Source organism: Monodon monoceros, unplaced genomic scaffold (genome assembly GCF_005190385.1).
Source record: "Monodon monoceros isolate NGI ecotype Baffin Bay Population unplaced genomic scaffold, NGI_Narwhal_1 Super_Scaffold_6, whole genome shotgun sequence".
Classification (NCBI taxonomy): Eukaryota; Metazoa; Chordata; class Mammalia; order Artiodactyla; family Monodontidae; genus Monodon; species Monodon monoceros.
Genome location: NW_021703783.1, coordinates 4,450,455 through 4,477,433, shown reverse-complemented (window position 1 = coordinate 4,477,433; position 26,979 = coordinate 4,450,455). Strand labels below are relative to the sequence as shown.

Here is a 26,979-nt window from a genome sequence, read left to right as displayed (position 1 = left end):
TACTTTTATTTATTTATTTTTTGGCTGCATTAGGTCTTCGTTGCTGCGCGTGGTCTTTCTCTAGTTGCAGCGAGCGGGGGCTACTCTTCATTGCAGTGTGCGGGCTTCTCATTGCAGTGGCTTCTCTTGTTGTGGAGCATGGGCTCTAGGTGTAGGCTTCAGTAGCTGTGGCACACGGGCTTAGTTGCTCCGTGGCACGTGGGATCTTCCTGGACCAGTGATCGAACCCGTGTCCCCTGCATTGGCAGGCGGATTCCTAACCACTGCGCCACCAGGGAAGTCCCTCATCCCCTTATACATTTTTTGCTTTTATAAATATAAGATCACACAGGTCATCGTATTCTGTAATGTCTTTTTCATTTAACGTTAAATCCCAATCATCTTTCTGTGTCACTAAATATTCTAGTGCATGCTTAATGGTTGCCCGTATTGTACTGCAGGTAATCATAATTATTGTATCACCAATTCTCAGGTTTTGGATATTTAAGCTACTAAAAATATTTTTCTTTTTTAAAATAATGTTTTAATGAACATTCTTGTTGCAAATGTTTCTATATATCCATAATTATGTATCTGTAATATATTCTAGAAATAGGACTAGCGCAAAGTATATTTTGACATTTTAAGGCTTTTATCAAACCTCTTCCAAAGAGGTTATATCAACTTAATAGAAAATGCTAGTATGCCCCTCACCAAAAATGAGTTTAGTCATAAAAAAATGAGCAAACAAAATTTTGTCCATCTGCCAGGTAGAAAAAGGTACCTCAACATTTTAATTAGCATTACTTTAATATTAGAGATTAATTTTTTTCTTCATATATTTTTGGCCATTTACATTTATTGCTTTTCTCTCTTTCCTCCTGGAGTCTCTTTCTATAAGAATGGTTTGTAAAAATTTTTATATTTTAATGATATAGTTGGAAATATCTTTTATTGTTTATATTACTGCCTTTTAATGTTTAATTGTCTTGTGGCATACAGAAGTTTAAACAGTTCATTTAATCAAAACTACTGACTTCTTTTACTTCACTGTTTGGTTTTATGTTTAGAAAATCCCTCTATAGTCACTAGTGACATAAATAAATGTCCACATATTTATTCTAATGCTTTGGTTTTTTACCCATAAAATAAGTCATCCTGCCATGTATTTTTGTATTAATACAGGATAAAGATGTTATCAACATTTACTGAAAAATCTACCCTTTCCCCATATTTTGAAATATCACCCTTATCACACTCTATTCTTACATATATTTGAGACTGTTTCTGGACTTCCCGTTCTATTCCACCGATCTGAATAGTATAACCCAGTTTTAGTAACTATTATTGCTTATAACACACTTTAGTATCTCTTCACCCATTTCCTAATCTCTTTGCCTTAGAAAGCCTGTGACAGCTGAGAGCTGAATTAAGGCAATTCTGTGAGAACCTCATCATTCTGACATTTTCACAAAAAAAACCCACCCCAAAACAAAAAAAAAACAAAAAAGAAAATGTCAGCTAGGGGAACTACCAGACAAAGCCCTCAGATAGCTTCCTTCAAGTTCCAGAAATCACTGCATATAATACATGCTATGCCAAAGGACAACTGCAATCTTCATGATGACAAGCAGTCCTGGTATCTTGGGCAAACTAACTATGTCATACACTTGCTCTTCAGCTCTTCTAAAGCCCTTTGTGTTCCATTAACTGTGACTCCAAGACTGGTCTACGTGCCCCTGCTCAGAGAAAGGTACACTGAAGGCCGTGTCCTTCCCAGCTTAGATCTCACGGTTCCACACTGTAGTCATTCCTCTGCAAATATCCTCAGCAAAACCTTGTCCCCAGCACCTCTCCACTATCCTAGCACAGCAAAACCCCTTCTCGGGTTAATCCAAGTATCTGCCTTCTTTGTGCCTGAACCCCCAGCAAGACACAGTTGCAGAGAAAACAGCCCTGGGCTAACTGGCTTCCCCTTACATTTCTGATCATGAATTTCAAGGGGAAGGCTCAGCTCTGCTTTGCAGTCCTACTGTGCGCTCCCAGAAGTGCTCTTTTCCTCTTCTCTCAGAGAGTGCTTCCTATCTTCTTCTCCATCCTCAAATTTTCCATATACCTCTCTCACCCACCCCATCCTGCCTTTTAGCTGACGATCTTGTCTTTTCATCTTTTTCTTAATGATGTCTTATGAAGTACGGAAGTTTTTAATTTCAGTGAAGTGTAATTTATCCATTTTTTTCTTTGATGGAGTATGCTTTTGATGTCGTATCTACAAAATCTTTGCCTAACCCCAGGTCTAGAAGATTTTTAAACGTTTCTTCCAAAAGTTTTATAGTTTAACCCTTACAGTTAGGTCTTGGATCTATGTTAATTTTTTGATGTATGCTGTGAAATCAGAATCTATGTTCATCTTTTTGCATGTGGATAGTACCATTGTTGAAAAGATTATCATTTCCCCATTGCAATATCAAGGCACCTCTGGCAAAAATCTATCGTCCATAAACATAAAGGCTGATTTCTAGGCTATCAATTCTGTTTAATTGACTTCTTTGTCTATTCTTATGCCAGTACCACATTGTCTCTATAATTATAGCTTTCAAGTAAGTTTTGAAATTGGAAAGCTTAAGTGCTCCAACTTTATTTTTCTTTGTCAAAATGGTTTTGGCTATTGTGGGTCTTTTGCATTTCCGTATAAATTTAGAATCGATTTGTCAATTTCTGCAAAAAAGCATGCTCAAATTTTGATAAGATCGAGTTGAATATACAGATCAATTGGGGGAAAATTGCCATTTTAACAATATTGACTCTTCCAACCCGTGAACATGAAATGTCTTTCCATTTACTTAGGTCTTCCTTCATTTTCCTCCTCAATGTTAGGTGATTTTCAGTATATAAGTCTTGTATTTCTTTTGTTAAATTTATACCTAAGTATTTTATTTTTTTGATGCTACTGTGAATAAAATTATTTTCTTTATTTTCAGACTGTTCATTTGCTAATGTATGGAAATTGATCTTTATATATTGATATTGCGCCTTGTAACCTTGCTGAACTTGTTTACTGGTTCTCAGTTTTGTGTATGTATGTGTGTATCAACAGATATTAAATGGACGATTGATAAAATGAACCAACATCATGTAATTAATAACTACGAAAAAACTACGAGCAAAATTAAATTCAGGCCTCTGCCTTAGCCTCAGGGAAATAAACAAAGTTTTCCCCTGGGGCTGAAGAGAAGTGTGCATGCACATTTACAATATTGCAAGAAAAAATGCCTACACTTCCCTGTGTATCTTACTTTTCCCACCACTGTGTCAGATAAGTATGACCTACTGCCGCCTGGCAAAGAGGCTGGACTGGCTGGGCAAAGGTAAAGAGGACAATGGCTAACTCATCCCAGAGCATCTCCACTGAGCAGTAAGCAGAGTCTATAAAACCATTTCTGCTCATCTATTCCTTGGAATCCTGGTCTAAATATCTCTTGACTAGAACCTGGTATCTTTTGAGCCTAGTGTTTTATGGAAACCGTGCTGAACACTCTTTTTGTAAATAATTTTCCTAGAGTATATAACTGATTATACACTAATGTACTAAATTGGGAACTCAGGGAGACATACATCTTCCAGCAGCTGGTTGACATGGAAACACAATACAGAGTTTTTTGCACTGAAAAAAAACTTTACTAAACTAAATCTATAGTGATAATGAAACGTGACAATATATGAATCCATAATGCTGGGAAAATATACCATGTCTCCTGGCTTGGAGAGCAGAATGCCTTTTCTCAAGAAGCAAGTAGGATTCTGGGCCAATTATTAGGTGAATTTGGTACTTTTCCACTGGGCAGATTGAGTCTTAGTGTTTTGTTTTTTTAATTTATTTTATTTTAATTTATTTATTTTTGGCTACGTTCGGTCTTCGTTGCTGCGCGCGGGCTTTTCTCTAGTTGCAGTGAGCGGGGGCTACTCTTCATTGCTGTGTGCAGGCTTCTCATTGTGGTGGCTTCTCTTGTTGCGGAGCACGGGCTCTAGGCGTGCAGGCTTCAGTAGCTGTGGCTCAGGGGCTCTAGAGCACAGGCTCAGTAGTTGTGGCGCACGGGCTTTATTGCTCCGCAGCATGTGGGATCTTCCTGGACCAGGGCTCGAACCTGTGTCCCCTGCACTGGCAGGCGGATTCTTAACCACTGCGCCACCAGGGAAGCCCGGGTCTTAGTGTTTTAGTTTTAATTAATTCAGTAAAAAGGTCCTAAACCTAGCTGTGAGATGACTGAATAATTTCAGGTAAGTCACATAGCTTAACTGTGCCCCATTTTTCCCGAGAGCAAATTTCAACAAAGAGAGCATATAACAAATGATCAGTCTTGCAAAGCCCTAGAAGCTGTACCCTAAGCCAGCCATTTCCAACCTTCTGGGGCATCGTGATAATCTAGCAAAATTAATTTGATTTTGCAACTGTACTTATTCCCTAAAAGTGTTTTGTTTGATTCTCCTTTGATATATTAAAAATATCACTGGAGTAGCACAAAACCATCCTTGGGGGTCACTGGACTAAGGCTACGTGATAGTCTAGGGCAGGGGTTCTCAGACTTTGGTGACAGAAGAATCATTTACTCAAGCAGATTCCTAGGTTCCCTCAATTCGGACTTAATATAAGCATTCAGGAGCTTCTGATAATGATGGCCTTTGGATGGTTCTTTGAGATATACTGGCCTCAGGGCCAAGACAGTAAGGTTTCTGGAATAAATATCATCCAAGAAAGACACTGAAAAATGCAACCAACAGACCTGTGAGCGCATGTTTAGAAATCATTGTTGTCGTAAATCACGGTTCTTTCATTTTAACAGGCTGCACTATTTTAAAGTCAAACTCCAGCCACCTACCCAACAAAGGCAAAAGTTTTCCCTCTGGCATCTGGATCCTTAATTGCATTAACAATTCCTTTGGTGACATCCACAATCTACAAGAAATTATAACACATGTTTAAGTAACTGTTGAAAGAGAGAGAAACAGAGAGATGGGGGAGAGAAAGGAAGAAAGGGAGGAGGGGAGGGAGGAAGGAAGGAAAGCAGGCCACATGGATCACAACAACAACAGAATGATAAGATTAAGATGACGTCATTGTCTTTTCAGAACGCTCCTAAAAGAACCCACATCTCAAGAGCTCAATAACCTCCACATGGGAGGGTCACCTGAATACCTTCTCCAGTTAGCCTCGCGGGCATCCAGGCCTCTCCACCGGCTCCAAACTCACCCCCTCCTCCTCCTCCTCTCGCTGTCACTGTGCTATCACAAACCATTAGTCCAAACAACGTGGAACTGCAAATATTCTACCATTTTGAAATTTAAAAATAATAATAATCTTACATGATTTCAGACCCCGTGGTTTTCACTAGGGGTGATTTTGGCCCCCAAGGGACATCGGCAAATGCCTGGAGGCAGTTTTAGTTGTCACATCTTGGGGGGTGCTACTGCCACCTGGTGGCTGGAGGCCAGGAATGCGGCCACACATTCCACAGCAGCCGCCACGGCAAAGCGTTACTGGCCCAGGAAGTCCACAGTGCCCCAGTTGAGAGACCCTGGTTCAACACAACATGGACTCCAACATGCTCTCTTACCTCTGGGCCCCTGTACACACCGCTCCCTCTGCATGTGAATCATCTGTAGGGTCTCACGTAAGATGTCATTTCCTTGGAGGCCTTCCCTGACCCTCAAGTCTGGAGTAGGTGTCCTCTGACATATTTACGTAAAACCCTCTCCTGTCGTAGCACTTATCACGCTGCATGACAATTGTTTTGCTGACCTGCCTCTGACCATCTTGAGGACAGCAACGTGTGTCTGTGTCATTAGCATCTCAATATTCCCAGTGACGTGCGGTGTGCCTAGCACATTAAGGGCTCAATACAGTTTTCTTAAATGAATGAACAAGTGAAGACAGAGAATACATGTACCTCTTAGGTAAACTGAGAGGCAACCAGTCAAAGCAAGCTGACAAAGATGAAAATGACGGAATTAAGGATTAGGATAAAACTGGAAAACTGATCACCTGACTCTTGAATTCAGAGAAAGCTCCTTTATCCAGGGTACTTACATATACTGGTTGTTTCACTGTCTTCTTGCCCAAGGAAATAAGAGGGACACCACCAAACCATCGAATACCTGGCGGAAGAAAGACAACATTCTTAGAAGGCCTAGGCTGCCTGAAGACCCACGCATCTCCAGGTGCCCCAAGCTGGCATAACCATTTTGCGTAGTAAAAATAAGGAAATAAATGTAGCTGACTCTGAGGCAGTTAATGGTCCTACGAGGGGCAGCCATTTGTTTTTCACACAACAAACATACAAAGTAAAAGGGCCAAATACTTAGGGACACAAAGAACAAGGGAAAGTAGTCAGGCGGCTTGTCTACCTGTCCTCCACTCTGCAGTGCTAAGCGCATGGCCACTCCCAAGACTGCACTCTACCTGCACCCTATTCTAACCAACAGGTCAGCAATACAACTAACCCAGAGAAAGATGCAGGTGAAAATAGGAATTTAGTGTATGATGAATGCAGTACCACAAATACGTAGAGAATGGAAGTATTTAATAGATGACGCTGAGATAATCATTCTACTCTCTGAAGGAAAAAAACAAAAAAGAAATGGCTCACATCTTGCCATAAGCCAAAACAAAATCCCAAGTGGCTTAAATGTAAAGGTAAAAAAAGATTTTCTTAAAAAAACTTTTTTTTTTTTTTTTTTTTGGCCACGCCACGCGGCTTCTGGGATCTTAGTTCCCGGACAAGGGACTGAACCTGTGCCCCCTGCAGTGGAAGCATGGAGTTCCCACCACTGGACCACCAGGGAAGTCCCTTAAAAAAAACTTTTAATAGTAGAAATTATTTATAAGAGCATCCAAAAGAACAAAATACTTAGGGAAAGACTAAACCAAGTTGGTTAAAGACTTGCACACTGAAAACTACAAAACATTGCTGAAAGAAATTTAAAAAGACACAAATAGAAAGACATCCCATGTTCATGGATTGGAAAACTTAGTATTGTTAAGATGTCAATACTACCCAAAGCAGTCTACAGATTTAATGCAATCCCTATCCAAATCCCAATGGTGTTTTTTGCAGAAAGACAGGAAACTCCATTCTAAAATTCATACGGAATATTGACACCCCAAATAGCCAAAACAATCTTGAAAAAGAAAAGAAAAAGAGTTGGAGGTTTCACACTTCCTGATTTCAAAACTTACTACAAAGCTACAGTAATCAGAACAGTGTATAGTGATCAAAACAGTGGCATAAAGACAGACATAGACCAATGGAATGGAATAGAGAGATATAATCATTGCACATCTGGCCAAAAAATTTTTGACAAGGTGCCAGCACCATTCAAAGGAGAAATGATAGTCTTTTCAACAAATGATGCTGGGAAAACTGAATATCCATAGGCTAAAGAATGAAAGTGAACCTTACCTCACATCATACACAAAAATTAACTCAAAATGGATCAAAGACCAAAACATAAGAGCTAAAAGTACAAAACCCTGAGAAGAAAACACAGGGGAAAAGCTTCACGACAACGGATTTAGCAATGACTTCTTGGCTATGACACCAAAAGTATAGGCAACAAAAGTAAAAATAGATAAACTGGACTACATCAGAATTAAAAACTTCTGTGAAACAAAGGACACAATTAACAGTGTAAAAATGCAACCTATAGAATGAGAGAAAATGTTTGCAAATCATATGTCTGATAGGAAGGGGGTTACTATCCAAAATGTATAAAGAACTCCTACAATTCAACAATGACAAAGAACCACCCAATTAAAATATAAGCAGAGGACATGAATAGACATTTCTCCAAATAAGATATACAAATGGACAACAAGCACGTGAAAAGATGCTCAACATCACTAATCATTAGGGCAAAACCATCAGATATTACCTCATACCCATTAGGATGGATACTATCAAGAAACAGAAAATAACAAGTGTTGACGGGGATATGGAAAAATTGGAACCTTGTGCACTGTTGGTGGAAATGTAAAATGGTACAGACATTAAGGAAAAACACATGGTAGTTCCAAAAATTAAAAACAGAACGATATGCTCCAGCATTTTCACTTCTGGATATATATCCCAGAGAACTGAAAGTAGGGTCTCAAAGAGATATTTGTACACCCATGTTCATAGCGGCATTATTCAGATAAAATAATGCAAAGGTGGAAGCAACCCAAGTGTCCACTGACAGACGAATGGATAAACAAAATGTGGTCTATACATACAATGGATTATTATTCAGCTTAAAAGGAAGGAAATCCTGTCACATGCTACAACATGGATGGACCTTGAAGACATTATACTAAGTGAAATAAGCTAGTCACAAAAAAGACAAACACTGTCTGATTCCACTTATATGAATTACCTGGAGTAGTCAAATTCATAGACAGAAAGTAGAATGGTGTTGCCAGGGGCTGGGGGGAGGGGGGAATGGGAAGTTGTCTGATGGATACAGAGCTTCAGTTTTGCATGATGAAAAGAGTTCCGGAGATTGTTTGCAGTACAACGTGAATACACATAACGGTACTGAACTGTACACTTAGAAATGGTTAAGACTGTGTGGTCTGCTCGGACTGCCACAATAAAATACCACAGACTGAGTGGCTTATTTAAACAAGAGAAATTTATTTTCTCATAGCTCTGGACGCAGGAAAGTCCAAGATCAAGGTATCGGCTGATCTGGTTCCTGGTGAGAGCTCTCTTCCTGGCTTACAGGCAGCCGGCTACGTTCTCACATGGCTTTTCCTCAGGGCACACAGGGAGGGAGAGAATGATCTCTCTCTTCCTCTTTTCCTAAGGCCACTAATCCTGCGGGTTAGGACCCCACTCTTATGACCTATCACATGTGTCTGACAAAGTAGGATGCTACCTCTTTGTCTTTCAAAACCAACACCTAAGTGACTTGGAAAACAGACTGAAAGTGAGGCAGCACTAAGAAAACCGGGGCTTCGTAGGCCAAGTATAAATGAGGCACTGACCCCATGCCAGGTGCTGTAACATGAGCTAGCTACTCCACTAACCAGCACACTGGTCCTCCGGTGGACGTCATCATGTTCATCTTAACAGATGAAGAAGCTGCTATAGTCAAAGACCTGCCAGAGCCCCAGAGCTGGTTAGTCCCAGGACCCAATTCATAGTCAGTTCTCGAACTCCCAAGTCCATGCTCCCTCCAGGCATCTAAGCTGCTTCTTGTGATACAGAGTGACAAAGATCACGAGAGGGACCATGCTGACTGGAAAAAGAGAACCTTTGGGGAGAAAAAGGCAACTCGAGGAGAAAAAAATTCAACCTCCATCTTCCAGTCAGAGAACATAGTTTGCTTGTGATTAACTTCAACCTGGTTAACCAGCATTCCCCCTCCTACTATTAAGGAAGAAGACCTACTTGCAAAATAATTGAGGAATCTATCCTCTCTTCCAAAGATGTCCGATGGCTTTATGATGGTAGCTTCTGGAAACGTGTCTCTCACTTCTTTCTCTCCAGCAGCCTTAACAACCAAACACAACAGAGTTCTGCGGTGAGTTAACGAAGCTCCCACTCCTTCCACTATGGGGACGCTACGCATATTTCAAGGTCGTATTTCCTCCCGGTTAAGGGAATCATGTCATTCATAACACTCAGCGACAGTCCCCCCCGACCCCGCCCTTAGATTCAGTTTCGCTTTCCACAATTTCAGTTACCCGCGGTCAACTGCGGTCCAAAAATATTAAACAGAAAATTCCAGAAATAATTCGTGTGCTGTTCTGAGCGGCGTGATGAAATCTCAAGTCATCCTGCTCAGGCCTGCTGGCACGTGAATCTCATATCGTCACAAGAAGAAGGGGGAGTACAGTCCGCAGGTATTGAGTGAGAGAACGGGGGGCCATTCATGAAACATTCATAAACATCCATGAAATTTTTATTATAGTCTATTGTTATAACTGTTTATCAGTAGTTATTGTTGTTAATCTCTTACTGTACCTAATTCATACACGAAACTTTATCACAGGTATGTGCATATAGGAAAAAGCAAAGTATATATGGGGTTCGGTACCATCTTCGGTGTCAGGCATCCACTGGGGGATTTGGAATACATTCCTCATGGCAAGGAGGAGACAAGTCTACGCAAAAATTTTTTTTAAAATACTAACACATAAAAACGCTCCACCTCTTATAGCTCTTGCTGGGTTTCTTCCCATATTTATTCTAAGGAAGTCTGTGCGGAAGAAGAAAGAAGGAAAATCAGAGTAGACTCACTTCCTAGACAAGGTGCAGATACCAGCACCTGGTTCAGCCATCCTGCCTACCCGCACCCGCTGGGGGTGACATCAGAGCCCCGGTGGCCTTGGACCTCCGTTTCTTGAGCTTCTCAACTCCAGGGACCTCGTCTTCACCCCACTTCAGCCACTCTCCACTTGGAGGCCTCAGACCAGAACAACCCAAATGCCCCTCCTCTGAGCCCTACATGAAGACGTGCCGCTTTCAGATGACCAGCTCCTGGGCTGCCAGCCTGCTTGTTCTCTGCTCCTCTGCTCCTGAGATGTGTTCCTTCAACTTCTCGGGGACCCCATTCCACTGGGTCTGCCCTCCTCCACACCAATCCCTCCGAACGTCCCTTGCCCCAGATTAGATTCCATGGCCCAACTTGTCCATCACTCTCTTAGCGATACTGTAGACTACCTGTCCCCTTGTCCTTTACTCCACCCACCAGGCAAAAATCCCAATCCTGGAAGAACCCCACTAGCCTCCTTCTTTAAGCCATGCACTCCTGCTGCCTTCAGAGCTACAGGAAAATAAACAAGTACAAATCATCAATTGGTAACACATAAATTCCTGTCCCCAGTTTTAACCGGGCTCGTAACATTTCCCAGAAATAGGGTTTCCTTCTAATTAGTTTACATTTCCAGTTGACAAATTTCAAACCTTTTCTGTTCTATTCAAGTTTCTCCCTTACTTTCCCCTCTTCCTTCCAGTAAATGACTTCATCTTCTAATTCAAGGAGAAAGTACAGCAGCAGAGAAAAACCACCTGGTGTTCCCAGTGCTGAATCTACAAAGCCAGGGGCACGAAGCAACATTCTCTCCTCCTTCCTGACCAGAGTGGAGGAACTCACCTCCTGTCACTTTCTCAGAAACCTGCCCATTACTCCAGCCCACACATCTGCAGTCAGGCTCCCCTTACCCGCACCTTCCCACCAGCATTTCAACAATGTCAAGATCGTCTACCTTAAAAGAAAAAAGAAATTCCAACTCCACATGCCCCTCCAGCCTCCTGCCCCCTCCTTCCTCTTAGTAAACCCCTGAGAACGATGCTGTCTTACTGTCCCTGCTGCCTCCGCCCCGCCTGCTCTTCACTCACTGCTGACCCGACACCTGCTCAAACTGCTCTTGATAAGCCCACCGAGGACCTGCGCTGTAGACCCCGGCCGACCCTGCAGCTCTGACTCACCTCTTCATCTTCCCCCCGCTTCTGTAACCTCAGACTCTCCTGGCGTCCCTCCTGCCTCTCCGTCCGCCCTGCTCAGTCCTCTTGTTTGCTTTTTGCAGGAGCACCCTTCTCCTCGTCCCCCACACCCCCCGTCAGTGCTCCTCTGGGCGCTGTCCAGAGCTCTCTGCTCTCGATTCATCCCCATGAGGCCACCTGGTCCCCTCGTGTTGCTTCAATTAACAACAAACAGTGGGGACTCCCAAGTTCGTATCCCCAACCACGCTCTTTCTTCGGAGCTCCAGGATCTTAAACCCCATTCTCCACTGGGACCTGGGTGACTGACATGCACTTGAGATGCAACCTGAGTCCAAAACTGGATCATCCTCTTCCATTCTCCACAAATACCTCTCAATTTGTGCTACACATTGGGATTACACAGGGGGAGGTGTAAATACTGATGTCCGAGTTCTACCCCCAGAGCTGCTATTTCCGTTGGTCTGGGTGCCCTGGGCATCAGGATTTTTCAGTCCCCTCCATGATTCTAATGGGCCACTAAGGCTGAGAACCCCACCCCCAGCACCTGGTCCCTCTCAAGGGTTCCTCATTTTGTTCAACAGGAGCACCATCCACGCAGGGGTTTAAGCCTGCGGGCTGGGCACCGCCGACCCCTCCCTCACCCTCACCACTGACTACCCCACCTCCGCCCCCTCCAAACAATCGCGAATGCGGGTGATCCTCTGAATGCTAGGGCAGAGGCAGGCACGGGCTTCACCCTCTCGCTCCCTCTCTCTTGCTCTCATACAGAGAATAGTGTGTACGCTGATGTATGACTTATAGTAGGCCTTACGTTGAGTGCGGTAACGACGGTGAGCAGGCCTGTAAAATTTTTAAAAAGTATTAACTTTGACTTCAGGTTAAATCATTGCTACCTAAAAGTGTAACTATTGATATTATGAATTCCAGCAATAGTATGAAAACCAGCTTATCACAGAACGCTTTGAAATCCCGAGTCAGGTGTTCTTAACCAATTCCTATTTTTTCCTTCCAGAAACTTTGATTTTGAGGTTGTTTTTGTAAAGATTCCCCAGGCTACTTTGCAACACCTAGTGCATCTGGAATTATTTTCCTCAATGGACTAGAAACTAGATGTGGGCTAAGACCATGTGTGTTTTATTTACCCTGTATCCCCAGTGCCTACTACAACATGGAGCACATAGTAGGTGCTTAATAAATAATTTGGTCAATTAAAGAATGCAGTGGAACCAAAAGCTGGAGCCAGTGTCAAGGAACTCTGCGGTCCTTATCAATCTGACCCAAAGCAGGCTCCTTGCGGCAGGAACCAACTGCTGAAGGCATTCCTGGGCACCACAATCCCTACTGAGTCCCTGATGATAAAACATTTCAGGTTACAGACCGACTCCAAACCAGGCTGCTCAATCCCTAGGCACAATCTGGACCACAGTGGGGTTTCTGGGAGTCCAAGAAGCCTGACTACAATGTGAACAGCCATTTTCCCTGGCAAATACTTATCCTGTCACCCCCAGCCTTCACATTACCCCTCCAAGCATGGCATAAGACCATGACTATGCAAGGGGTCAGAGAAAGAAGGATGGTCCTTTAGCTTTGGTGGCTGACACAGGTACGACTCTTATGCAGGAAGCATACTCTACCTTTTGTGTTTACTCTGTAATTCTATGATGTGCCAAGAAACTTTACACCCTGGAGGGTGGGTAATAGTATGATCGACCCATCTTTGAGGCCGCTTAGCACAGCTCCCTGCAAACAGAAGGCACTCAGCTGCAACTCAGCCACACAACCATCACATTCTGGATATGGAGAATTAGAAATCCCCCTTGATTCTGGATACGTCAGTGAGAAACCGTTCTCACTTAAACTCACGTTTCCAACGGGCTAAGAAACTCAAGCTCTGTGAACCACTTCCCAAATCAACTTGTTACTTACCTTATTTCTCAGATATTTAGAAGAGCTTTTAATATCGGCATTCAGATGTGAAACGTGAATAAAATTTTCAACTCCAGCTTCCTTGGACACTTGAGCGATTGCTTGGGGAATCTTTACAAAAACATCCTCAAAACCAAAGTTTCTAGCAGGAAAAAATAGGGATCGGTTAAGAACACCTGACTCAGGACTCCAAAGCATACTGTGATAAGCCGGTTTTCATACTATTGCTGGAATTCATAATATCAGTAGTTATACTTTTAAGTAGCAACGATTTCACCCGAAGTCAAAACTAATATTTTAAAAAAATTTTACAGGCCTCCTCACTGCCATTACCATACATAATGTAAGGCTTACTGTAAGTCATAAATCAGCATACATACTATTCTCTGTCCTCAAGGAATCCCAAGGCTGAGGCCCTTTAAAAACATCTGGCTGCACTGACTGGGCGGGGAGGGGAGAAGTGCTGGGTTCTGGAGGGGAAATCACTGCTCACCCCCAGGCCTTTGCTTTCCTCAGGGGAAAAAAAGGAAACTAAAAAAATACATCAGTGCTTGCTTTGGCAGCACATATACTAAAATTGGAACGATACAGAGAAGATTAGCATGGCCCCTGGGCAAGGATGACACGCAAATGCATGGAGCGTTCCATGTTAAAAAAAAAAAAAAAAAATGCATCAGTCACCAATTAGATCCAACAACACGAACGAAGTGCCTGCCCTGTACAAAGCACTGTTCGTCATCACGGGGGCTGTAAAGTTGAATAAGACCCTCCAAGTCATCAAAGAACTTAAAAATATGTGATGAGGCAGACGTATCTAAATGAGTCTAAGTCAAACTTTCATAAATGTGAAGAAAGAGGCGTGAACAGAGTGCTGCGGAACCGCAGGATTCAAACATTATTTGTTGATAAACGACCCACACAAGGGCTAAAAAGAACTGTTCAAACTGGTACTCATGCCATCTTTGATTAACAACGTGGAGAACAGATCGAGAACACTGTTCAAGCGAGAAAACCCAGTGTTCAGCTTGCCGGTCAGTGGGACAGGAAAACCCTCCTTCCTAACCCCACCCCAGCTGGTGATGACACCCACCACACTGGCACAACCCGCAGTGGCTTTTTATTGCTTCCTATACTAGACTTACCACCAACTGAATCCCCGGCTGGGGGAGGATAGGGGTTAGGTGGGGAGGGTGGTCACTGGCTGTGGAAAGGTTGTTCAGTCAATACTCATTGATGAACTAATGAAAAATGTCACAACTACAATCCCTGGCATGTTACGTGCCCAACAAACGTCTACTGAACCTTAAGCCAGCTTTGCAAAGGAGAAACGAGGGTCAAAGACTTACTTGGTTTCCCATTCTCGCCCAACGAGATTGATGACCACGTTGCTGTGCTCCACAGCTCTTCGGATCGAGTCCTTGTCTCTCCCGTTCCATTCCTATAACAGCAGGAGCCAGTCACATGAAAACATCAGGGGTGCGCCCTGGCACAAAACACGTCTGTAGCTCCCCCCATCAGCAAGATTCACAATGGGCCCTCTGTTGTCGTCGCGAGACGGTGCCCTTTCACACCGGCTCCACTGACTACAACAGAAACGCTGCTGATTCTCTGGCTCTTCTGGAAACAAAGAGGTCAAAGCACATTTTATTCAGGTAATAGCAGGTGACAGAACTAGAAAAGACACTATTCATTTTCACGGGGCAGAGCAATTTTTGTCCTCCCAACTGCCCCGCAGAAGCCTGTAAAGGAATCTAGCAATGAAGTCTCCCTTCCTGAATGAAATACAGCCAAAGAACCGAGGATCATTTGGGAGGTAAACTGACTTTCCCTTGTTAGCACCAACTAGTTAGAAGATAGGAGGGGTGTCTCTCAAAGGTTAACGTTAAACTGGGAATACTCATGACTATTTTCTTATTTCTTTTTAACTCTTTACTCTTTATAATCCCAGATCTGGTCATTTTTGCTTTAAAGACATGAAAACAGCACTCAGAGAGAAGTGACCTGCCTATCAGTTCAGGGTGAGCTGATGGCAGGCTTCGGTGGAGACCTGCATTTGTGAGCAGGCGTTTAGGACTTAAGTCAGATCAATGTGTCTTGTCCAAAACAGTGACAAGGGACTAAAGACCCCCGGACAAAGGCAGAGCATTTCCTATGTTAAAATGAAAATAAAATTTGAAAGCATTTTGAAGGAAGATAATAAGTAGTATGGATTTCTTAGTTGTATCTGTGAGTGAGGGAGGTGGGAGGGAGAGTGAGAAAAGAGGGGAGAACGGAAGAGAAGCGGGGGGCTGGGGGAAGAAGGAGAGACAGCGAGCAATAGAATGCCTGTGCAATTTAGAAAAGAGAGAGAGGGCTACGGGAATCAGATTCAAGAGCAAAAAGATGAAGCCCTCGCCAGGCAGCACTGGTTACAACTGACTGTGGAGGATGCAGTACAAGAGACAGAACGCAAATTCCACTGTGCCATTTACTATCAGTGTACAAATGCTCTCTCCAGACTCCATGCAAAACTTGAAAATACGACCTACCCCACGGGGTTGCTATGACGAGTAAGTGAAATATACAGAAAATCTGCAGCACAGCGAGCAACACACTCAACCAAAAAAGCGCTCTACACATAATGAGCTTAACACGGCCTTTTCAGAGAAGATGACACAGGCGGGAAAGGGTGAACCCAAGAAGACTCAGAGGGGAAGAGCTTGCGGCATAACTGCGTCAATGGCCCAAGAGTGATGCCCGGAGAGGAGCAGTCAAAAGGAAACCAAATTCCCAGGAATAAAGGCCCAGGGGCACGATCAGGCTGGTGAACCAAACGGCTGTTCAGACAGCAGTTTCCAACAGAGACTAAAGTGGGGAGATCGGCACCCCACACCCCATGTGGTCCATCCTTCTCAAAAATAAACAACAATATAGTGAGGCGTCCCCCCTGTTACAACTTTCCTGGGCTTCCGCTTTCATAAACATGACCGTATTCAAAGTTATGCACTTTGTGTCTGTACGCCCTGTTAAGACTGAGTTCCCTGTGGTCTTGTTCAACAAGACACACTCAGAGCTTAGCTCAACGCCAGGAACGGAGCAGACACAATAAACACCCATGGAAAGCATGGAATACATGTCATTCAGCTTAATTCCAATGACTCCACATTTGCAAGCCGGTAAAAGTTTTCATCCATCACTTGTGAAATACCTCAATTTTGAGGACTGACAAGATGACTGATAAGCTTCAGTCACAGAGAACTAGGAAAAGGCTAAGCTCCTCTAACTGTAATACCAGGCAGATATTTGAGAAAAAGACTGTGGAAAAGAAAAACACTTTAGAAATAAGAAATTTCCAATATAAATATTATAGTTAGCTTGTGAACCTTCAGTAAAGAATAAATGAAAATGCCATTAAAAATAAGTCAAAATTTAATGAGGTCACAAATAATCTGTGTGAATAAAATAGATACTAAGGATGTTTAACAAACATTTTTTAAAAGAGGAAAGTGTGTCAGTGGAAGTGCTCAGGCCCAGGCAGGATGATGAAAGTAAGAAAAGTTAGCTACAAGAACAGCTGACCCAAGCCCCCAGGCCCGGAGTGTTTCTCCACAGGAAACTGCAGGCACTGGGACAGCATCATTCTCTGTGGAAAGGACCTGTGCACTGTAGGGTACTCTGCATCCCTGGCCCCTGCCTAATAAACCAGTATCGTCTCCGGTCACTGGGACAGCCAAAAGGGCCCACACATTTCTCATCACTCCCTTGAAGGTTCTCCCCACACAATTCCCCCTACCCTGCTGGCAACTAACTATTGGCCTAAAGGAAGAACCTGCAGGTTGAAGAATAACGACAGTGAATGCTCAGGAAGAAGTGTTGGAAGTCAAGTCTATCCCAGCCAACCAAGTTATAAAACACCCTACTTGTGATTTTCTCTATCGAAGCACCGCCCAAGAGAAATATAACACGCGGCACATATGTAATTCTAAATTTTCTCTTAGCCACTTTTAAAAGAATAAAAAGAAACAGGTGAAATTCATTTTAATAATATTTTATTTGACCCAATTTATCCAAAATACTATTTCAATATGTAATAAATGTAAAAAATTATTAACAATATATTGAATATTATCTTCTTCGAACCAAGTCTTTGAAATCTGATGTGTAATTCACACTTACAGCGCACCTCAATCCACACCAGCCACATTTCAAGGGCTCAAGAGCCACACGTGGCTGATGGCTACTGGCCAGCATAGGTTTAGAGCAGAGGTTGGCAAACTATGGCCCACAGGCAAATCTAGCCTGCAATCTAGCTTTGTAAACAAAGTTTGATCGGAACACAGCCATTTGTTTACATATTACCTGTAGCTGCTTTTAGGCTACAAGGGCAGAGCTGAGTAAACATGACAAAGAGCCTATGACCTGCAAAGCCTAAAATATTTCCTATCTGGCCCTTTAGAGAAAATGTTTGCTAACTGCTGGACTAGGGTTTACAAGAATGGCCTGTGAATGGAGGATGCCCTTGGTCCACTCTGGGATGAAGTTGCTGCTTTATTATACTGCCTCTCTATGCTAAAAATGACCTTAGTAATTTACATTTATCAACTCCAATAATCAGTAACAGGGGCTCTTACCAGAAAGATAATCTGGCCCAGGTCACCCATTGGGCGAAGGTGCATGGTATCATATGGCTCACACCGGTAGGGGACGATCACTTGTGACCCCATGCGACCTAAAAAAGAATGGATTGGAACAAGGGTCAACGTTACCATAATATGGCTACATTATACAACAGTGATTTTGTGACATTTAAATTCTAGTATGATAGGTGAATTGATTCTATTTTTAGTAAGAAACATATTTTGCCATGCTAGAGATGTCATAACTTTTCAGAGCCCCCTTTCCTGTATTAACGTCCGATATAGGAAGTCTGGGCCTGTTCATAACATACAGCAGACCAAAATTACATAAATCCAAGATAGGAGTAATTCAAAACACCGTTACAATGAAAAGAAACAGTTCTCATCAGGCAACTGTAATAAATGGCTTTGGAGTACGTTGAACACAAGGTACTTTACCAAGGTGGTTGACAACATAGCGGCCCAGGAATCCTGTTGCTCCAAACACAGTGGCCACAATCCCACTGACTGAGGAACGCCCACCTTTCCCATGAGGTATGAGTGCATGATGAAGCTGGCGCTGGGGTGGGCCATGAAACACAGATGTGGCTATTGTAGTAACAGAATAACCTTAAAGAGAACCCCAGAATATACATAAAAATTGACCATGAATTCAAACAGCTTCTTTTCCTAGAAATGCGACATTATTTTGCTATCAGTATTTTCATTTACTTAGGTTACAGTTTAAATTTAACTTTTATAATTTACGTAACAACAGCAATAATAAACACAAATTATTGCAGCAAAAAAATCCATAGGACATAAGGAAATGTATAAAAGTTAGAAAGCAAACTCCCTGCCCTATAGGATATAATTTACCTAAAAAGATAAATCACGTTAAGAAAGATAATAATAAAGTTACAAATTAAGAGAGTATAAATCTCTACATGAAAGGAGCAGAGAGAATGCAAAGTAAAGGTGCCACAAGTTAGAGACTCATGAGGAAGGACTCCTGAATAAAGTGTTTTGAGAAAGATTTGAAAGAGTAGTAACAGAAAAGATAGATTTCCATGTGAAACACGTAACACATCTAACAACGTAGGGGTGGGAATGAATAAGCCCAGCGCAGGGAACAGCAAAAGACATACCTGGAACAGACTGTAAAACTGATGATGAATGAAAAACAGAGTTGATGATATGGGTTGGAGGTAGAGGTAAGAGATTATTATTATTTATTTTTTTTTTTTTGCGGTATGCGGGCCTCTCACTGTTGTGGCCTCTCCTGTTGCGGAGCACAGGCTCCGGACGCGCAGGCTCAGCGGCCATGGCTCATGGGCCCAGCCGCTCCACGGCATGTGCGATCTTCCCGGACCGGGGCACGAACCCATGTCCCCTACATCGGCAGGCAGACTCTCAACTACTGCGTCACCAGGGAAGCCCAGAGATTATTTTTTTTAAAAGAGTACGGTTCAGGGGCTTCCCTGGGAGTGCAGAGGTTAAGAATCTGCCTGCCAATGCAGGGGACACAGGTTCGAGCCCTGGTCTGGGAAGATCCCACATGCCGTGGAGCAACTAACCCCGCGAGCCACAACTACTGAGGCTGCGCACCACAACTACCGAAGCCCGCAGGCCTAGAGCCTGTGCTCCGCAACAAGAGAAGCCACCGCAATGAGAAGCCAGTGCACCGCAACAAATAGTAGCCCCCACTCACTGCAACCAGAGAAAAGCTCACGTGCAGCAACAAAGACCCAACAGAGCCAAAAATAAAGTAATTAGTTAAAAAAAATAAAAATACACTTCAGACTTAATAAAAAACTAATGAAAATCATCAAAAGTAGACAAGTAAGTAACTAAGAAAGTATCAATAAGTCTGTTCTGCTTTCTAAAGCTGACTTTCCAGTGGCGCTGTGCCCAGAAACCACTGATTTTCCCATCTGAAAGTATGGAATTGGAGAAAAAGCCTAGCTTGCCGAATAGTTACTGCAACCACAGAGACTAGAAACAAACAATGCAGATCAGACACATAATAGTAACAAAATAATAATGTATAAATAACAGCTAAACTTACAAAGGCACCTGGCATCGTTCTTAGCGCTTAATAGATATTATTTTATTTCACACTATCTTTATTGCCACTTTACAGATGAGGAAACCAAGGCTCAGAGGGGTTACATGACTAACCCAAAGAGCCTGCAAAGGAAACTGAAAAGTGGCCCAGTGAGGTGAGAGAAAAAAACAAAAGAAAATGGTGTCCAGAAGCCAAAAGAAGAAAGTGATTGATGGAGAGAATAGTCAACTCTATCGAATGCTGCTGAAAAGTGAAGTAAGAGGAGGGCAGAGGACCCTAGGATCTAGAAAATGTTGGCTGTAAATGGCCTGAACAAGAGCAATTTGATTGGATTAGGAGAGTGCAGCAGGGAGGTCCTAAGAGGAGTATAGAAAATTCTTCTCTGGGGATACGATGTAAAGGGACAAAGAAAAATGGGACTAGAGGAACAGGAAGACAAGGAAGGGTTCTTTTAATATGAAATATTATAACATATTTAGATGTTGATGGGAACGACCCAGTAGAGGGGAAATGTTAATGACTCAGGAGAGGGGAGGAAGAGGGAAGGGAGGATGGGATCAAAGGCCAAATGAGGGAACTGGCCTTCCATCAGACCAGGAGAAGCTCATACACTGTAAGAGGGGGGAAAGCAGAGAATTATCCCAGCTCAGCTATTAGATTTTCATGGTGGGAAAAAGATTGTTCCCATCTGATTCCTTTCCATTCTCTGTAAAGCTAAGAATAAGACAGAAGCACGTGTTAAAAGTTTTAGGAGACTGGCAGTGTTAACTAGTCATATGGAGAAAGGGAAAGCAAATTTCCTAGAAAAAATGTGCTGAAAATCCATTTGAGATTTGCATTCATGGATTTAAAATAAGGACACTCAATTCGTTTGGAGTTTTCCTTAGCTTAGCTCTCAGCCGCTCAGGGGCAGGCAGGAAATATGTGGAAAGCATATGTGGAAAGCTTGGTTTAATCAACATTGATTTTTTTATGTCAAAGGGATAAGGGCTGGGGAGTTGAGAATGTATGAAAGGGAATGATTAGAATGATGAGTAAGGAAGTTAGGGCACAGGATAAAGGACAGAGCAAATAAAATGAGAAGAATTACTGGAGTCTAGGTATGAACATCTGCAAGGACTGTTATGAGGATTGGAGTAAATGTGTGTAAAGCATTTAGCACATTACCCAGCACACATTAAGAATTCCAGGAGTATTTTACTATTACTTTGAAATTCCTCAGAAAGTAATGTTACGCTAACCTCACATGGTTATTTGTTTTTTCAACAATTACCAGCCAAGCATTATTCTAGAAACTGTGACTAACATAGTAAAAAAGACAAAGTCCCTGGCCTCATGAAAGTTACATTTTAGAGGGCTGATATGAAAATTAATAATAAATGGGTAAGGGCTTCCCTGGTGGCTCAGTGTTTAAGAATCCGCCTGCCAATGCAGGGGACATGGGTTCGAGCCCTGGTCCAGGAAGATCCCACATGACGCGGAGGAACTAAGCCCGCGCACCACAACTACTGAGCCTGAGCTCTACAGCCCGTGAGCCACAACTACTGAGCCCACGTGCCACAACTACTGAAGCCTGCGCGCCTAGAGCCCGTGCTCCACAACAAGAGAAGCCACCACAATGAGAAGCCCGCGCACCACAACGAAGAGTAGCCTCTGCTCACCACAACTAGAGAAAGCCTGCGCACAGCAACAAAGACCCAACACAGCCATAAATAAATAAATTTTTAAAAATAATAATAATAAATGGGTAAGTACGTCACGGTGCCTTGCACACTGTAGGTTCTCAATAAATATGTTATTACCCTCTTTGGCTCCAGCCTCTCCATTTTCTTCCATTTATTAGGAACACCATTAGGAAAATAATATCCTTTATTCATTAAACCTACTTTGGTTTCCTACTGTTAGTATCTAAACCAATAGCCTCCAAACATATTTGCTTCCACACCGCGTAAGGGTTTTTTTTTAAGTATTTATTTGTAAATTACATGCACGTTCTATGTAGTACCAATATGTTATACACATTTTGCAACACACATGAAAGCCCTTAGAACAGTGTCTGCTATATAGTTTGAACCATGTGTTAGCTATTGTTACTACTACAGAAAACTTTTTTCTTTAAGTTCTAATACTGTATTTTTATATACCATTGGTTCCTCTTGCAAAATCCACTTGGAAAACCACTGGTCTAAACTCTGTTTGGCTTTCAAAGGCCTCCATTATTTGACCCCATCTAACATATTCAACCTCCTTTCCTACTATTCCAGATCTTCAGGTAGTCATCTCACTGCCTCCATTCTCACCCCCTTGTCCTTGCTAGTGCCAGGAAAATGTCCAACCCCTCTGACTTTCCAGATCATAACAACCCTAAAAAAAATTTTTTTAAAATCAATGGAAGCGCTGCAATTCTCCACTGCCCTTTCAATCTTCCCTCCCTACTTCAGATGATCTACTTTTTCCCTTTTCTGATTTCCTGTGGTACTTAATAGTCTCGCCACATTTCACTATATATGTTTTATACAGTTCTGTAGTGTTTTGATTATGTTACACACTAGACTTGCCTCTCCCGAGTTTACTCAAAAGCTTACTTTACCAGAGAGTGTAAAGCAGAGTGATAAAGAGCACAAGCTACAGTGTCAAGTTAAAAAAAAAAATGTTAAAGGAAAAAATTTTATGAAAATGTCTAGAACTGTGGTTAGCCGACAGCAGGAACTCAATAAATTGTCGTTATTACCATTCACAACCTACACTATGTGGCACCAGTGTAACAGTTTAACAAGAACCAGCAAATTTCTTTGCAAAGAAGTGAGCGCTACGAAACCATCCATTATAAGTGATGTGCACCAACCACCTGCCCAGAGGCGTGGAGGAGCTCTACCCAAGATGGAAAAGAATCCTCCAAATACTCCTGACTCTCACCTCTGGCTGAACATTAGAAGTACCTGTGGAGCTTTTTAAAATTTAAGGTACAAGGAGCCAGTCTCAAGAATTCTGATTCAATAGCTCTTCAATGAGTCTCCATTTCTTTTTTTTTTTTTTTTTTTTTTTGCAGTACTCGGGTCTCTCACTACTGTGGCCTCTCCCGCTGCGGCGCACAGGCTCCGGACGCGCAGGCTCAGCGGCCATGGCTCACGGGCCCAGCCACTCCGCGGCATGTGGGATCTTCCCGGACCGGGGCACGAACCCGCGTCCCCTGCATCGGCAGGCGGACTCTCAACCACTGCGCCACCAGGGAAGCCCTCCATTTCTATTTTTTATAAAGCTCTAAGAATGATTCTGACATGCACCTAATTTTAAGAGCAAATGATATTCTGTAATAACTAAAATACACTATGGAAAAATGCAATTTCTGGAGGTTGATGCAGGGCATGTTTGTGAAGGAGAGGAGGGTGAAATAATGATGAGGAAGTGTAACTGTATTCCCAATTTCCTTGCTTTTCTAGCCTCTCTTAGTGAGTGGAAGAGCAAATGCGTGTTTTCAACTTGAGGACCACAGCAGATCCGATCAGAATAGAAGGGAAAATAAACTACACTTAGACAAATCCTAAGATATTCTTTTATTCTTCTTCCTTTTTTTCCACCAATGTCCTGATTCTTCTCTCTCCTGAGCATCCCTCGCTCCCCGAGGCCTCAACGCCTCCACATTTGTAGGAATGGTTTTGATTTAGAAAGTGCTTTTATAAATACTACTTCACTGAATCTTCTCGGAAACTCCCTGACGTTGTCGTATGATCATTTCCACTGTGATGCGCAGAATCTGAAGTTGAGACCGGTTAAGAGTTTGCGCAAAGTCATAAAGTAAATCCATGAAGAACTTTTTCTCCACTATCCTTTTATCCCCCCATCATTTTCAGATTCCTCCCCCGCCTTCCCCCCAATATTTCTTATAACCCCAAACGCTTACAACCCTATCAGTACTTTCTCGGTCTTTCACATGTCCCCCTTTTTCCTCTCCCCTTCCCGTTGCTCACGTTCACCCAGCGAAGACCCCTTCCCAGGTGCACAATTTAATACGTGAGCCGGGGAAGGGGAGAAAAAGGAGGAACTGGACAGAGGCAGCTCCGGACCTAGAAAAACCAGAGTGCCCAGGGACTCAGCGTGACCGCTGCACCACGGTGCCACTCCCAAAACTTTAGATCCGCATCTTGGACTCCCGATCCGGGGCCGCCGTTCCCGGTGACACTTACGTGACATTGGCAAGGCCCTGACAACTCGGGGGTGAACGGCGGCTGCCATCTTCTCCCACAATGCCCCGCCGCCGGCGCTCGGCCGCCTACGGCTACTAAGCTGGGTCAAAAGGCATCTTTCCCGGCTGTCTGCGCAGGCGCTAACCGGGAACGGAAGGGGCGGGTCCGAGGCTAGGGTGAAGAGTGGCCCGGAAGAGTGATGGGGAGAGAGGTGGAGGGGCTGGGGGGACGCGAGGGAGACGGGGAGGAGGGGATGTAGAAAGAAAGCAGTCTTAGGGTCGGAATCCCCGGTCTAGAGTGCACCGTAAAGATAATCTTGTATTGTCGAGGAACCTGAAGTTCACGGTGGACCGAGGACTGACTCAAGGGCAAAATGGCAGCACCGCAGCTCTCCCGACTCTCAGTTCCTCGTGCCCTGAAAGTGTCAAATGGGGCGGCCCCGGTGAGGCGGGGAAGGAGGAGGCGTGGCCCCTGCGCTCGGGACGCTCTTCAAGGAGAAAACTCGGGCCCAGGGGACTGGAGGGGGCGGGGACTAAGAGAGAAGAAGTGAGGATGAGAAATAGAAGTGAGAAAGGATGCTGTCATGGAACCGGAGGAGGTTCCGTCCGGAGCCTTGGCTCTTGCTGTTCCTTTTTCCTGGCGTGTCACCAGCTCAAGTCTTTGCGGGTTGGTGACCTCGGAGACGACTTGTCTGACGTCTTCTATCATTCCACCTGTCCTTTAATTACTCTGATTTATCAAAGCCTTTATCTCACCACCTGACATGAATCCAGGGATTCTTAACTTGGACTGCCACCCAGGAGTGGGCTTCAGGGGACTTCCCTGGTGGTCCATTGGGTAAGATTCCGTGCTTCCACGGAAGGACCCAACACAGCCACCCACAGGGGGTGCCCGTTCTAACACTGTTCTGGGAACTAAGGTCCTGCAGGCCGCATAGAGTGGCCAAAGAAAAAGGAGTGGGCTTCAGGAAGTCTGCGAACTTCCTGAAATGTCACGTAAAAGTTAGTGGGCGTGTATGCCATCTGCACATTTTTCTAGGAAGAAACTCAAGATGGCTCTCTCTAGGGCAAAGGTTTGCAATTTTTTTGTTAAACTGTGGATCCGTTGGGAGTCTACATTGTTCTAGAAAGTATAATAGTATCCAGAGCTTATGGAAATTCCAGAAAGATAAAGACTTGCATTTTTGAATTCTTTCTTCGGGGCAACCTCTCAAGCTCCCTGAGTAGGAACAGCGATCAGCAACCTGTCGTGAGACATCTACCTAGGGCTTATCAGAAAACAGACTCGTTTGGGGGAATCTTTCTAGACTCGGTCATTTCTTCAGTGCTTTGTGTTCTCAGGAAGAAAGGAATGTGCGTTGCTGGGATGGACAAAAGACATGTAGTGAGCAGAAGTGGCCTGTTAATTAGGCTTGTAAGGTTGGTTGGTCCCACTCTACCCCACCCCCTCCGCTTACTGAAACGTCATCTTCCACAGTGAATTGGAAGAGGAAAGAAACTTTTGAAGAAATTTTATCAGAGAATTTTACTAATGCTACACTATCATATTTCTTGGTCTCATCCTGTGTTCACTCAGCACTTATATTTTGCTAATATTTGATTCTGGAGTCAATATGAATAAAAACATACCTTCCTGATTCTGATAAATTGATAGATCCCATTATCATTGGCCGCATCCTAACACCTGTGTAATATTGCCAGTTGTGTTTCATCTCCAAGTCAAACAGTGCTTCACGTTCTCAATACTACTTTCAAGGTGGCATGATATTGCTGAAACAGCATCGACTTAAAACTCAAAAACTCAGAATGTTAGAGCCCAGTTCTAGTCTACCAGGTATCTGTTGTGAGCTGGGTAAGCTTCTACATCTGTCTAACAGGGAAGAGAACACTTGTCCTGTTTCCTCAGAATGCTACCGGAAGGATCAAGTGACATGGACGTGAAGGCGCTTTGTCAGCTGCAAAGTGCTGTATGAGTGTATGTGTGTTCTGTTCACATCGCACTCAAGTATCAAAATCACAGAATGTTAGAGCTGGAGGGGATCTTAAGAGATCAGCAAACTCAATTTCTTTATTTTAAAGATGAAGAAACTGAAACAATATAAAAGATTATCAGTAGATAAATAACCTTGTTGAAGGAAGCTTGTAAACCAGTAAGTCGTTTTTGAATTCATTAACAATTTTAATCTTTATCCTGTAGCGGTGTTCAGAGAGTCATTAAGAGTACCTAAGGTAACATTCCAAAGAGAGTGTACTGCTAATAAAGTCTCCTCAAGCCTAGAAATGGCCAACCAAATGCTCTTGGTCTGATCAATCTCAGTATGGTTCCTCAGGTCGAGAATTGCAGAGGATGGATTAGTGCTACTGCATCTGACCATCTAAGATTTATTATAACCCAGAGATGGTCAGTTTAGGCAAAATATCTCAGAATTTTTTTTTTATATAAAGGTTAAGATGCTTATAGTCAAGAAGAGTCCAGGCTGGACCCCACAAAATGAAGTGATTCCATGGGCTTTGCAAAAAAAAAATTCAGTAGACCCTCAATTCCTTAATTTCTTATTCTCTGCACCCATCTGGATTTGTTCATGTGTAATACTTACTTTGTTCTTTTAAATGGAATCCATTGGCATAACTTCCCCCTCCCATATCCCCTACCAAAATTAGACACTTAAATGAGAAAATTAATCTGGAGAAAGCAAGGCCAGTCCTTCCAAACTAAGCATCTGAGCCTTGGAATGTATCTTC

General features: G+C 43.1%; 1 protein-coding gene and 1 non-coding gene across 2 annotated transcripts in view; one reads left to right on the top strand and one right to left on the bottom strand.

Annotated features, from left to right (window-relative positions):
• The window catches only part of NDUFA9 (NADH:ubiquinone oxidoreductase subunit A9), a 30,046-nt gene extending 5,700 nt beyond the window's left edge, over positions 1 to 24,346 (bottom strand). Inside the window, exons 1-8 of the mRNA XM_029206157.1 lie at positions 24,239 to 24,346; positions 18,446 to 18,616; positions 18,002 to 18,099; positions 14,738 to 14,829; positions 13,392 to 13,533; positions 9,408 to 9,510; positions 6,065 to 6,132; positions 4,857 to 4,933 (exon numbers count right to left, since the gene is read on the bottom strand). Coding sequence (XP_029061990.1) covers positions 4,857 to 4,933; positions 6,065 to 6,132; positions 9,408 to 9,510; positions 13,392 to 13,533; positions 14,738 to 14,829; positions 18,002 to 18,099; positions 18,446 to 18,616; positions 24,239 to 24,287 — 800 coding nt within the window. The 5' untranslated portion in view covers positions 24,288 to 24,346. The remainder of the gene's footprint in view (positions 1 to 4,856; positions 4,934 to 6,064; positions 6,133 to 9,407; positions 9,511 to 13,391; positions 13,534 to 14,737; positions 14,830 to 18,001; positions 18,100 to 18,445; positions 18,617 to 24,238) is intronic.
• On the top strand, positions 13,939 to 14,045 carry LOC114886316. The gene has a single exon (XR_003791320.1). It is a non-coding gene; the product is annotated as a U6 spliceosomal RNA (small nuclear RNA).
• Positions 24,347 to 26,979: the final 2,633 nt, after the last annotated feature.